This window comes from Myxine glutinosa, chromosome 1, assembly GCF_964187855.1.
Source record: "Myxine glutinosa chromosome 1, kmMyxGlut1.1, whole genome shotgun sequence".
In the NCBI taxonomy this organism is placed as follows: Eukaryota; Metazoa; Chordata; class Myxini; order Myxiniformes; family Myxinidae; genus Myxine; species Myxine glutinosa.
Genome location: NC_136261.1, coordinates 168,988,456 through 169,003,444, shown reverse-complemented (window position 1 = coordinate 169,003,444; position 14,989 = coordinate 168,988,456). Strand labels below are relative to the sequence as shown.

The following is a 14,989-nucleotide window of genomic DNA, read 5'->3' as shown; positions in this document are numbered from 1 at the left end:
TCAAGCCATTGGAGAAGAGGAAGGATTTGATATCTGAAGCAATGATGGATTCCATGACTTTGCTGATAATTGGGAGCAGGCTGATTGGTCTGTAGTTGCAAGGATCTGTTTTTGCACCTTTTTTGTGTAAAGCGGTAATGTTTGCTGATTTCCAAGATGCTGGCAGATGACCTTGAGCAAAAGAGAAGGTGAAAAGAACAGAGAGAGGGTGAGATAGAGCGGCAGAGCAGGATTTTAGGACCCGAGGGCTGATGCCATCTGGTCCAGTTGCAGAATCAGAGTCGAGGTTTGATAAAAACTTCTCCACCTTGTCAGGAGAGAAGGACACAGAGTCCAGGAGCAGTTGGGTTCGACTGGGAAAGGTGGGAACAGAGAGAGATGGGTTTGGGACACAAGATTTTGAGGCAAACACAGAGTTGAGGCATTCGGCTTTGTCACGTGCGGTGTCAACTGTGTAGCCATTTGAGGTAAGGGAGGGGATGGAGGGGGAACAAACACCGGAAACGGATTTGACCAGACGCCACCAGGATTTGGAGGAAGGAGACAGGTTTGAGAGTTCAATCTTGAGTGTGGAGAGATAGTGCTTCCTGGCACTCCTAAGGGTAGAAACACACTTGTTTCGAGCTTGGTGGAAGGAACTGAGATTGCCTTCAGTTGGATTTGCCTTCCAAGATGCAAAGGCAAGTTGTTTCAGGGCAACTGCCTCACCACAAGATTCAGTGTACCATGGACGGGAGGAAGGGTAAGACAACTGAAGACGAGATGGGATAAATCTGTGCATGAGAGAGAGCAGTTTGCTTTGGAAGAATTCCCAGGAAGAATTGATGTCAGAGGCATTAGAGATGGGAGACCAGTCCAGTTGATTGATGGCTGCTTGCAGACCGTGCCAGTCGGCCTGAGTGAAATGCCAGACTCGTCGACGCTGAGGAGGCTCTCTGAGAATGGCCAGAGAGATGTCCACTTTAACAAGCACATGATCAGAAGAACCGATTGGAGCAGAAGACGAGCAGCAGACATTTGCAGGGAAGTTAGTCATAATCAAGTCCAGAAGAGAAGATACTCCATTGACTGAGATCCGGGTCGGGAAATTGACAGATTGTGTCAGTCCCAATGAGTCGCAGAAGTCCTTTGCTGAGGTGCCATGGCTGGTGAGAGATGAACCCACACCCAGCCAGCTGGCATGATGACAGTTGAAGTCACCACAAATGAGGAAGAGAGAGTTTGGATGAGTTGATAGAAGTTGGTCCATGTTGTCCGACAGAGAAATGTAAATGGAGTCATCACTGTTTGGAGGACGGTACAGAACACATATGAACAAAAGGTGGGAGCGGAGAGGAGGCCGTAGCCAGAGGTACTCCTGTGGGTGGGGTGGAGAGGGGGCAGTGCAGGGAGAGTGAGGAAGAGAGTTTTTGATAAAGATAGCCACCCCACCACCAGGACGAGGCTCAGGTCTATCGTACCGGAGGTGGGAGTAACCAGGAAGAGATATTAAGGAATCAGAGACATCTTGAAGGAGGAAAGTTTCTGTTAAGCAGATCAAGTCTGGATTTTCAGAAGCAACCTGAATGGAGAGATCAATCAGGTTTGAGCGAAGGCCCCGGATGTTTGAGGTCCATACCGTTAGTGAGGAGAGAGGGGGAGCATCGGGTGCAGGACAGGGGTTGAGGGGTAAGGTCAGATGAAGGGTGAGAGGGGGATGTAGGAAGAGCAGTTGATAGTGTGTCAGAGATTACAGAAGAGTTACAAGAAAGGGAAGGATGAGGAGGACGAAAGGTTTGATGGTGATGGAATGAGGCACAGTGAGAGTTTGTTTGAGGGGGGGCAGAGGAAAGTAGAAGGTTGGGGGAGGTGGAGGTATGACATAGGAGGGAGAGGAAGTGGGGAGGAGGCAGCTTTGAGAAGGAGGTGGGAGGAGGGAGAATTTGGGAGGGATGGTTGGGGGGGAGATTTGAAGGGGAGGGGCAAGGGGGGAGTTTAGAAAGTGGATGATTAATGAAAGATGAACATATATAACAAATTGGGTTTGTTGTGATTTTCAAGTTAGCGATTCGTTTAAGAACGATGGAGGAGGGATGGAATGAATGAGAATTTAGAGCATGGAGTGATTTGGAATCATAAGAGATTGAATGTTTTTTTGAAATGGAATGAGTTGAAGAGGAAATTGAAAGGAGCCTTTTAAATAAGAAGAAAAACAGCGTGTTGTAATAAACCACTGAATAAAACACTGAAGGGGATAGTTGAAACATATTTAAACAGAACTGTGAAGAACAATCTTATATTCACAAAAATACCAATGGGGAGAGGAAGGCTAGAGCGACGACCACGAGTCACTTGAACAGGGCAAAAGGTGGAAGGCAAGGGTAAAATGGGGGCGGGGCGAGACAGCGCACGTGGGCAGAGGCAAAAGCACACGAGGAGAAAGGGAAATAAAAGTTTTTTTTGTTGTTTTTTTGTTTGTTTTTGGGGGGGGGGGGGGGTGGGGTTTACAACGTTAGACAAATAGTAGATGTTTGGTGAAGCTTGGTGGAGAAGGGGAAATCAAAAAAGCTAGCAAAACAGCGAAGGAAGGAACAACCTTCGACGGGGGAAGCCTTAGGCTGCAAGGCCTTGCTCGCGACGCGGCAAACAAACGATTAATATATGAAAGATAAACACCGAGAAACTTCCAAGGGGGACGGTATAAGTTCACACACCGAACGATAAATACAGTTTCGACAAAATACAATTGTGAACAGACTTAACTTTGAAAAACGTGGAGACCGTGTGGACCGTCGAAAACCCCTGCCACCGTCTTCAAGATCTCGCGAGATCTCCGATTAAACATTAAACGTTCATTAAAGGATTACGAAACGAAAACCATTACGAAATTACGTTCACAGCGTCACGTCAAACACTACCGTGAACACATACACCGTCACAACATCGTCACAATGAGAACATCGTCACCATGAACGTTATGCAAACGCGAATGTTATGCGGGAGTCCAAACCTGAGAATGCTGGAGATCAAAGCTGAAATTGGGAAAACTAAATAACCCATTTTACTCCCAGGGGTCCCAGGATTACCTACCCAAAATATCTTTGCGATCGGTTCAGCAGTTTTTACGGTACCTTCGAACAGACAGACAGACAGACGGACATTTGGTGAATTATAGTAAGATACATTCCTGCCTTCACTTAGGTATTTCCTCTCCTACCCCCCACAAACGTAACAATAATTACCCTCGCCAGAGGAGAGGGTATTGCATTTGAGTCTGTTTGTTTGTCTGTTTGTCTCTCTCTCTTTGTCTGTTTGTCCACACAGAATGTCTGTTTGTCCTCCATTATGATGTCATAATTTGACAAGTACAAAACTTCATTCAATCAAGATGATTTTTTTTTTCTTTGCTACCGTTGGTCCGAATGACAGGAAATTCTCACCATAGGTGTGCCTCCTCCTGTAGAATTTTCTATTGGTAATTATGACATAGGTCACGTGGTACGGCCGCCATCTTGGAAAAACCAAAAAGGTTTGCGCCTCTATACCTCTGAAAGGGCTGCATAGAAAAAATTGAGAGATGGCTCATTGTAAAGAACTCTGCATGGGGAATAACATATGTTAATGATGATTTCATAGGTGCCTCAAGCCTGGTGTTGCTTTCGCGGTTAGGGTGCCGGCTTGGGATCCAAGGATCCTGGGTTTGAATCCTGGTCGATCGCTGAATGAACGCCAGGGGGGTTGACTCAGCCTGTCATCCTTCCGAGGTTGGCAAATTGAGTACCAGTTCACTGATAATTCCCTGTGTGTCACAAGAGGCGATTAACAGGGTTGGCAGCAGGAAGGGCATCTGGCTGTAAAACATTGCTTCAAAAAGGGGACCACGGTGCCCAAAAAAGGCCAACCCCTGCTCTGCGGGGAAAAATGGTCTCGAAAGGCGGTTCTTAGAGGTGCCTACATTATGATGTCATAATTCGACAAGTACAAAACTTCATCTGATCAGGATGAAATTTCTTGAGCGTCATCTATGGATAAATTGGTGGAGAAAAAAAATGATGACGTCATCGGTCACGTGGTTTGGCCGCCATATTTATTTTAACACAAAGGCCTTAAAAACCACTAAAAACATGTCCTGGTGAGGGTCTGCAATCTGTGATTGCCCTTTCTTGTTTTAATCTTGTATTGTGCATATAGCATTTGAGAAAATCTCTCAATGTGCTTTACTTTCAATCAAATAAAAAAATACAAGATAAAAAAGGAGTTGATGGCATACAAAAACTCAAATACATAATCTACATAGTAATGAAAAATAGAAAAGGCATATAACACATCTGTTCAGAAGCATGCATTTAAATTTGCAAGAATCAAGCAAAAAAGTGAAGCTATGTGAAAATGATATTCTGCAAAGTCATGGGGACCGATGAAGAGGTTGCACTGGTACCCAGCCAACTGTCGAGTAGCCACGATCAGCTGGCTCTCCATGTTGTGCAGACATTGATCTCTCACCTCTGAATTGCTCCTCTCTCTTTCTTGAAATGGTCCTGTCCTGTCTGCTTACCCCCTGTATCTATTACCATCCCCAGATCCTTCTCTTGTGTGACATGCTTGAAGAATGCTCCTTGCATTATGTAATCCCCATTTTCATTATTCTTACACAACCCCAGCACGTTTACTTTCTTTATGATAAACTGCATCTGCCAATCTGTTGCTCAATCTCTGAAAGTATCGAGACTTTCCTGAATCTGATCATATCCTCTATGCTGTCTACCTTACCCCCAAGCTTTGTGTCATCTGCAAATTTAGAAAGCAGAGTCTTATCCCCACTATCCAAATAATTGATGTAATTTATGAATAATTATGGTCCCTATACTGATCGTTGAGGTACCCCACAACTTACATCCTCACACTCTTTGCTTCGTATCACGAACCCAGTTTCCAATCTAGAAACTACCTATCAGTCACACCGCAAGAGCTCACCTTAGCTAACAGCCTTCTATGTGGTACCTTAATAATATTATATGTTCCCTTCCAAGGAACTTCAATGCAAGAGGAGGCCATTAGGCCCATCAAGTCTGTGAAATCATTGCCTATCTATGGTTCTTTGTCTGGGCTTGATCCCTTTTACGAGTAAATGGTATGACTCGGCCTGGGTTTGAACCTCAGACGCTCTAACCATTGCACCACTGAACGCCTTCCTGAACCATGATTGTAAACAAAAAATAATAATTATAAAATAAAGTTTAAACTGCAAAAATGTAGCCTCAAATAAAGTGACTGCTTGGGTGAATCACTATCACCTGGATTTCTGATTGGAGAAAACCCAGGACATGATGCACTACGTCTTGGATTTCTGATTGGAGGAAAACCATCAATTACTCTGCCAGGAATATTTTCTGATGGTAATAAGTTATGGATTATGTCCTCTCCCTAAAGTTGATTGGTTGATTTAAATTAACCACATTTGCATTTGATTGAAGAAAAACAAGCAGATAACAAAATGTTTGTTTTTATTTTATTTTAACAGTTTAATGCTCATTCGAAGCTTGTACATAATATGAAAGTCATTGACATCCAGGCACATTAATGCCTATTACACAACTGATAAGAATGTTATGACAAAAGTATTAATCTTAAGATTGAAATCTCAGTTAAGCATCATGAGAAGTACTCATACTGTGATGCAAGCCAGACTGCCTGAGTTATTTTTTATATTTGCTTTTGAGAACATTGAAATATACGGTATTTTTGCTAAGTCTTCCTGTCTCGAAGCCTTACCATGCCTATCTCAGCTCCAGGACCTTGAAGAACGCTACACGGAATGCTTGGAGATGATGCGCGAAGCACAAGAGGAAATGAAGCAGCTTCGTGGAAAGACTGTGTGCACCACACCACGTCGCTTTTACTCTTCTGGAATATTTCCAATGGTAAGAGAATTTTAGCGAGAATGCAGTAGGCGTGATTTGGAGCCACTCACAAATTTTGTGTGCAAAAATGGTAAAATGTTACCAAGAACAACTCTCACCATTCCGGATGTCCCACAATATGGCCAGTACTTCCTCTTCCCTTTCCTCCTCTTTCAACCCTCCCCCTTTCCTCCAAATCTGCTTTTCCTTTTGTGCCCACCGATCATTCGTTTTCTCCTTATCATCTTTCCTTCCTTGCCCTTTGTCAAATTTCTTAATGAATCCCCCAAATATCCTCCAACACCCCTTCCCCTAAAACCACTGCTACTTTCTTTCCCCTGTGTTAAAATATATAGATGTCCCCTTGAATTGCTTGCTGGCAATGGGGGAGACATCGAGTGTTTTGAAATGAGAGGAAAACGTTCTTGGCAATAAAGATGTAACAAAGAGGGGAATGTTCCTTAATCTAATAATAATAAATGTGTGTGTGTGTCTCCTCCATAACTCCAAAACCATGATACGTAGCAGCCGAATCTTTGCATGCATACTAAAGGAACTCCAAGGGAGTGCATGAATGATAACTGGGTATTTTGGTAAAGTTAAACACACCTTTTGAAGACAATTAATGGGCTTATTAAATTAAAACCAAAAACAGGCTTACCCTTGAACAGCTCGCATTCACCTCACAGGTATCTTAATCCACCATTTTGTTTACTTCACAGGTATCTTAATCCACCTACTCAAGAAGCCTTGGCGATTTTCCATGATGACATCTCACGGACTAATCTATATTAAGATTGATTGAGATTGACGAAGAACTCGGTCTGTGAGGCGGTGAAGCTGTCGGTGAAGTGATCGGTGAAGCCATCCATGCAGCCGTGTAACTAGTTACGTACTGTTTGAATGTCAGTTACATCCTGACTACATGTATGTCTATTAATTACGCACTATTGGAATGTACCTTTCGACCCTTTAGACTGCCGAGACCCCTTAGATCTTTGAAGACCTTTTAAGACCCCCAAAACTCCTAAGGACCTCTGTGACCCCTAAGTACCTCTAAGACGCTTAATTTCAGCAACACAAAAATACGCAAAAGACCCAGAGGACCCCAAAAAACCCTGAATACCCTTAAATAACCCATAGACCCTGAAGACCCAAAATACCCCAATGATCCTTAAAGACATCTAAAGACCCAAAACACCCCAAAGACGCAAAAAACCCAAAGGCCCCAAAGGACCCAAAAGACCCAGCCAGAGGTCCCAAAAGCCCCCAAATACCCCCAAAGACCCTTGAACACCCAAAAGACCATTGATGACCCCAAAGACCCTTGAAGACCCCAAAAAACCTGAAGACAGTAAGATGCTGAAGAACCTCAAAGACTCCAAAGACCCCAAAAGATGTGTAAGACTCTAAAGACCTTAAGACCCTTCAAACCATAAAGACCCAAAAGATCTTTAAGATCCTGAAGACCCCTAAGATCCCAAAGACTCTTAAAACCTCAAAGACACTGGAGGCCCTTTTAACTCCGAAGACCCTTTAGACCCCAAAAACCCTCAAGACCTCAAAAACCCTTAAGACCCCTAAGATCCTGAAGATTTTAAGATTTATAAGACCCTTTAGACCCCAAGATCCTTTTGACCCCAAGACCCTTAAGACCCCGTTTACCTTTAAGACCCTTTCAATAATAATAATAATAAATCTTTATTGTCCCATATTCAGGGAAATTATTCTTTGGTGACACCGTAAATTAACCATCATTAAAACATAAAACACCAAGGGAATAAGAAAACGAAATAAAAAGATATAAAATATAAAAGAATATAAAATAAATATAAAATATGGGAGATGGACTAAACAGCAAAATGACTAGGAATTTGAATTGAGCATTTGAATTGCACATGGTACAAATTACTTTTTGAAAATGGTCTTTTTCATCCTCCGTACACGAAAGCCTCTCCCTGATGGCAGTTTTTCAAAAGGTCCGTTCAAGAAATGACTTTCATTGGTGCACACCTGCACCGCCTTCCTTTTCAATGTTCGCAAGTATAGAGAGTCCAGACTGGTTGAAGGCCCACCCACTTTAAATGCCAGTGTAATGACCTTTTTCAATCATGACTTATTCCACGCATTAAGATAACTGCACCAGGAAATCAAATTAAATGACAAAACACTGATCAGTAAGGAATTTGTCAACATCCGCATCACATGTGAGCTAACACCAAATGAATTCAATTTCCTGAGAAGATACAATCTTTGCATTGATTTATTGGACACAGCATTAGTATTTCCATCAAAAGGTAACTTGTTATCAATAATGGTGCCCAGGTATTTACATTTGCTAACAATTTCCACCTTATCACCATTTATGGTTACAGGTTCATGATTGTGACCTTTCTGAAAGTCCAAAATCATCTCTTTTGTTTTACACACATTCAGAGTAAGACAAAAGTACCCACACCACTTATTCAATGTGTGAATCTCATCGAGGTACGATACAAAAGATGATTGATCGAAAGACAGCCAACAATGGCGATATCGTCTGCATACTTAATAAAGTTACAAACTTATTTAAGAGCCACACATCCATTGGTGTACAAACTGAACAGTAGAGGTCACAATACACTACCTTGTGGAGCACCAGTATTCACGATTGATGACTTTGATAAACTACCATTCACCCTCACCTGCTGAGGACGGTCTCGTAAAAAACTTTCCACCCAAAGTATGATATGGGGGTTCAGGCACAGGTCACGCAACACTTTCAGAAGGGTAAATGGTTGCATAGTGTTAAAGGCTGACGAGAAATCAATAAATAACACATGGACATAGGTTCCATTCTGGTCAAGGTGACTTGTGATTAGATGAAGTAAACTGAGCCAGACATCTTCAACACCTCATCTTGCTTTGTATGCAAATTGTAAAGGATCCAGTTTAGGAGTTACATCTGATGCTATAAACTTCACCATCAATTTCTCCATACATTTACACAAGATGGAGGTGAGGGCAACAGGTCTATAATCATTGAGCTGCCTTGGGTGAACCTTTTTTGGCATGGGAATAATGATGGACTTTTTCCAGCAAATAGGAACAGTATGAGTAGCCAAAAGTAACTGAAACAATCGAGTAAAAACATTACTAAGTTCGAAACAGAACTTTATCATAATACAAGACTTGATGCCATCTGGACCACAAGCCTTCCTTTTACTCAACGCCCTGAAACACCTCACGACATCAGGTTCACAAATTACTGGCATGGGACACGCTCGAGTATCTAGATCCTCACAGAGAGCTTCACATTTTACTCAGTTTCCTGGAACATCAAATCTCGCGTAAAAGTCACTCAATTCAACCACAAATTTGGAATCTGGAACATTTCTGTGTTTCTGTGTGTGAAACATTTCTGTATGGACTCTGTTTGCCTCAAAATCTTGTGTCCCTAACCCATCTCGCTCTGTACCCACCTTTCCCAGTCGAACCCAGCTGCTCCTGGACTCTGTGTCTTTCTCTCCTGACAAGGTGGAGAGGTTTTTGTCAAACCTCGACTGATTCTGCAACTGGACCAGACGGCATCAGCCCACGGGTCCTAAAATCCTGCTCTGCCGCTTTATCTCACCCCCTCTATGTTCTCTTCACCCTCTCTTTTGCTCAAGGTCATCTGCCATGTGCTTGGAAATCAGTCAACATTACAGCTTTACACAAAAAAGGTGTAAAAACAGATCCTTGCAACTACAGACCAATCATCCTGCTCCCAATAATCAGCAAGGTCATGGAATCAATCATCGCTTCTGACATCAAATCCTTCCTCTTCTCCAATGGCTTGATCTCGGAGCATCAATTTGGATTCAGACCATGTCATTCTACTCTGGAAATGCTGCTTCTGCTTTCTCAACAATGGATGGAGGTCCTTAATGCCAAACAGGAAATCAGAGCTGTCTCCCTCGACATATCACGTGCCTTCGATACCGTCTGGCACCCCGCTCTGCTCACCAAACTCTCCTCCTATGGTATCCATGGAAATCTCCATGCATGGCTTGCGGACGTCATCTCTGGTCGTAGTCAACATGTGGCCCTGAATGGTTTTCTCTCATCTCCCCTTCCTATTCAGGCTGGAGTTCCCCAAGGTAGTGTTCTGCGCCCTGTGCTTTTTCTGGTCTTCAACAATGATCTCTCCGACTCCCTGGAAAATCCTCTCTATTTCTTTGCTGATGACTCCACTCTCTGCCGCTCCATAACTCATCCCTCAGATCGGCAGTCTGCAGCTTCCTCACTCTCTGCAGACCTGGACAAAATCACAGACTGGTCAAACAAGTGGAACATGTATTTCAATCCTGACAAATCTCACACTCTTACAATGTCTCTCCGAAAGGACCGACTGGAAAACCCTCCCATCTACTTTCTCAACCATCCTCTCCAAGAAGTTCTGTCACTCAAGCTTTTGGGTCTCACTATCTGCCATGATCTTTCCTGGGAAAACCACATTTCCAAGCTGGCCTCCAAAGCCAGTCGCCGACTGGGCATCCTCCGTCGTGCGAAGTCCTTCCTTGGCACACCTAAGCTCCTCAACACATACAAGGCTTTCATCCGCAGCTCAATGGAATACTGTTCTCTTCTCTGGGCCAGTGCTCCTGCCTCACACCTTGCACGGCTTCACGCTGTTGAAACCAAAGCTTTCAGAATCATTGGAATCTCCCACGATGAAGCTAACTCCGAGGGCCTTTCACTCACTCAGCGCAGGCAGGTTGGTGGTCTTTCTGTCTTCTACCGACTCCTCTCTGGCCTTGCTCCCCCAGCTCTCTTTGTGCTCTGTCCCCCAAATATTCCTACAGGTCGCACAAGATCTGCCAGCAACCCTCTTATGGTTAAACTGCCAAAATCAAGACTTTCTGCTCACCTTCACTCCTTCATTCCTCTTTTCTCCCGCCTCTGGAACAAACTCCCTCACTCTCTTCAATCCCACTCCACCCTCCAGGTCTTTAAAACAGCTGTTCACCACCATCTCTTATCCTCCCCCATCCAAAACCTTGATCTTTTCTACCCCCGCTAATTTCGGTCCCCTTGTGTTTTATACCTCTCCCCCCCCCCCCTCCTCTTCCCACGCCTCCTGCCCCCAAGCCCTCTCCCTCCCACACTTCTCCCTGCTCTCAAATGTTGTGGTTGTGTGCTTCCCCTTCTCTCCCCATCTTCCACTCCCTCTTTTTGTATATTTTGTTTGTCTGGTTGATTTGTTTGTGAAATAAATGTTAGCTCTTTCACGAGCCTCGATTCAGTATCCAAAAAAGAAAAAAAAAAAAAAAAAGTGATTCTTCACCATTGGGAGAAAAGGCCAAAAATATACATAGCAGGATATCTAAAAAAGTTATGGATGGATTTGGACGAAACTTGTTGGACAGGTTGTGTGTGTGATAAGGAAGAATCGATTTAATTTTGGTGAAGATCCGGATCCAGCCAGTATAAATTTTAAAATGATTCTTCATCATTGGGTGATATGGCTAACCAGGCGGAGGTATGCTCTCCACTGAGTGCCATTCGAGTTCACTATGTGTTTCACTATTTTTCTCAGTTCACTATTCAATATTCATCACTACATTACATTATCTAAACTATTTATTTACTATGTAGTTTGCCTTTTCTTTTTCTTTCAGTGATTTATTGGGTTCTGGAAAACCTATTGTTGAAGTAAAATATAACTATTTTCAAATATAACAATAGTTTTCCATGTGGGATTTAAGAATTCCACAAAATTCTATTTAGCTTCATAACTAAGGTACAAGGCAGCATCTTGTGCTGACAGCTCACACTTGCTCTATATTTATATTTTCCCCTAATTGTAGACTTCATCATATTGTGACAGACGTCACCTCTGGATAACTCCCAGAGGATGGTACATGTTTAAAAACCACAATAGCCAGTTGCCCCAGAACTTCCCGCAGGATCCCACACCCAATGTCGTGTTACCATACAATGAAGACCAGGAAAAAAGTGAGTACTGTGCAGCAATCGTGCAACAGATCTTAATTAGTTGGCTGAGCGGGACCAATTATTGCGTAATTACTTCTTACGATCTGCAAGCTCAAATATTGGTTCACCAACCCTTAGCTGCCTTATGTCACCATCAAAGTAGAGAGAATAAGTCAAGACACAAAATGGGTTCAAGCATGTATTACAACAAGACACGTATTTACAATTCAGGTTTCACAGTCATATATGTACAGAAAGATTCACAAGAAAATAGTCACAAGTGCACACACATTCCCCGTATCCTCTAATTGACATCACCACCCTCAGATCCCTATCGGTCACTTATCAACTCGACATTAACCTGGCGCCATACATGCATCTGCGGCAAAAGAGAGATGGGGGAGGGGCAAGATAAGGTGTGAGATAAGAAAATGAAGAAGATGGGGTCATGTGTCATGCGTCATGCCCTGCACACCTTGTACTAAATCGGTTGATCTAGCGGCTGCCCTCGTTCTGGCAGATGGTCTTACATTTGGACCCCTCACGCTCTGCTCTTGGTCCCTCCTCCACACCACCAATGCGCCAACCTTTCCATGTGCGCAGTGACGCATTGTTCCTCAGGCCAGTAGAAGCTCGTTGGGGAATGGGTGAAACATCGCCTGAGACCGGGTCTGCTCTTGCTTGTTCATTACTTAAGTTAGCAGAGTAGAACTAGTTACCTTTTGTTTGGATGAACCTTTTTCATTTCTTAATAATAATAATAAATAAACAAAAAATATATATATATATCGACATATATAAAAGAAAGTTTTTGTTTGATTGTTTGTCTGCACGCGCTAATCTCCTGAACGGTGAAAGATAGGAGGAAACCTCTGAAACAAAAATGCCGGGACGGGCCCCGGGAAGGTTATAGGCTAGGTGGTGAGGCCGCCTCGGCCGGGCTGGGCCCATTTCGCAATAAATCTTCTTCTTCTTTCAAAATTCTCTTGAAGTACAACTTATGCACTTAAGAGCCTATCTCATTGGCCTGGAGACTCGGTGGCGACCTGGTGGCGACTCGAGTCTCCGCTGGTTGCGGAGACGTCTCCGCGACGTCTCCTGGAGACTAGCCGGGTCTCCGGGAAGTTGCGGGAAATTCAAACATGTTCGATTTTTCGGCGACGTCGCGGAGACTAACTTTGTCCGCGACTGGGGAGACGTCTCCGCGACGTCTCCGCGACGTCTCCGCGACCTGCTGGAGACCAAGGAGACTGAGGAGACGATGCGGCGATGTTTCCGCGACGCTGCTTGACGCTGCTTGACCCACTTTAGAGACCACGTGACTGAGCGCGTGCTGGCATCATCGAGACGCCTTCACTCCTGGTCCAAGTCAGGTACAGGATCCGGTCAAGGTCTTCATCATTTGGTACTTGTTCCTGCTACTGCTGCTGCTCCTTGTACTGCCTTGGAAGAGGCCCCACCATCCTGTCTTGCCAGGGGACAGCTCCAACTCCAGAGTAGTACTGTCCTTCCACCATGCCACCCAAGGGCAGTGGGGGCCGGAAGGGCAAGAAGAAGGAGGATGAAGCAGTTGTAGCAGCTTCAGCACAGTTTGTGGATGCTGAGGCAGCAGTTGATGCTAGAGAAGATGAGGAACATGGTTCCAGCGGCGATCCGACTAGAAAACAATATGATTGGAAAGAGGGGCATCAAGAGGCAATGGCTGACTTCTGGGAGGATCATCCGGAATTTTACGATAAATCGTATGCAAGATACAAAGATAACCAATACAAGAAAGCAGCGGTTGAAACCTTCCTTGTTGATATGCAGAACATCTTCGAGGAGATCAAGAAGCCCCTACCTACATGTGAGTGTATATTTAAATTGCATTGAATTTATATTTAATTGCATTAAAATAAATACATGCAAAAATATGTAAAAAATGTAGCGAAAGGAGTAGTGATGAATATCATCGCCCTGGCGTAGACGTCGCCCTGGCGTCACCTTGGTGAGAGCATTTTTTGGTCTCCCAAGTCGCCCGAGTTGCTGCGACTGATCAGTCGCGGCAGTCGTGGCGACGTCTCCGCCAATGAGATAGGCCCTTTAATAGGAATATCTGACTGATTGCAACACATGCTTTCAAAATTCTCTCTCACGGGGCCCGACATAAGAAAGAACAAGGAATCGTTGAGCGCTAACTGATACTGGGCTCGCGTCAGACCTATGTATAGAAGATTAAATTCATTCAAAAAGAACCCAGGCAACGCTGGGTGCATTTAGCTAGTCTATATATACAGACTTGGCATTTAATATGAAATATTTTTTTTGTGGGGGTGAACTTACTTTTCAAGATGACTTAGAACCAAAAGTTCATTGGAATTATGTTGAAATTATTCTAGATTTTGTTAATGTGACCTTTAAAAGAAACAAAAACCACATTTGACATTTCAAAGCAAATAAATTGATCCTTGAAAGTGATGTAAACTGATATCGAACTCAATTCACGGACAGTACTGTGCTAAACTTCTGTGCCTTTTCCAGCAGTATCTCTTTATTTTGCACATTAGCCAAAAAAATTTTCAACAAAAACAAAAGCTAAATTATGACTGGGATTACGGACAGTAAAATTACAGTTCAGTCCTTTGTGTAACCCCCACGAGCATTCAGGAGAGCACGTACATGTTGAGGCATGCTGTTCACGAGATTTGCCAAGGTTTGGACAGGAATCGCTTGCCATGCAGTGACAATAGTCTGATGCATTTCACGCACAGAGGTGGGCTGCTGGTCCAAGTTGTCGATTTGACGCGTTAATTCTGTCCACAAGTTCTCTATCGGATTCATATCCGGGGTCATGGCAGGCCACTCCATATGCTCTACACCACGGTCAGCAAGAAAGTGTTGGATCATGCGAGCACGATGAGGCCGTGCATTGTCATCTTGGAAGACAAAGTTTCCTCGAAAGGCTGCACGAGCAAATGGAAGCAATGTTTCTTCCAGAATGACCCTGTACTTGAACTGGTTCAGGTTTCCATTCAGAACAACCACGTCAGTTTTGCCCCCTGCATGAAAAGCAGCCCAAACGGTCACCCCACCACCTCCAGCTTGGACTCTTGGCACTATACAATCTTCGTTGTGGGCTTCATGCACTTGTCTGCGCACTCGGATGTGGCCAT

General features: G+C 43.8%; 1 protein-coding gene across 7 annotated transcripts in view; it reads left to right on the top strand.

Moving 5' to 3' along the window:
- Positions 1-14,989, top strand: part of LOC137430964 (trafficking kinesin-binding protein 1) — a 180,136-nt gene that overhangs the window by 143,223 nt on the left and 21,924 nt on the right. For all 7 annotated transcript variants that reach the window (XM_068121815.2, XM_068121784.2, XM_068121766.2 and 4 more), the window contains one exon: positions 5,766-5,900. In XM_068121815.2, coding sequence (XP_067977916.1) covers positions 5,766-5,900 — 135 coding nt within the window. The remainder of the gene's footprint in view (positions 1-5,765; positions 5,901-14,989) is intronic.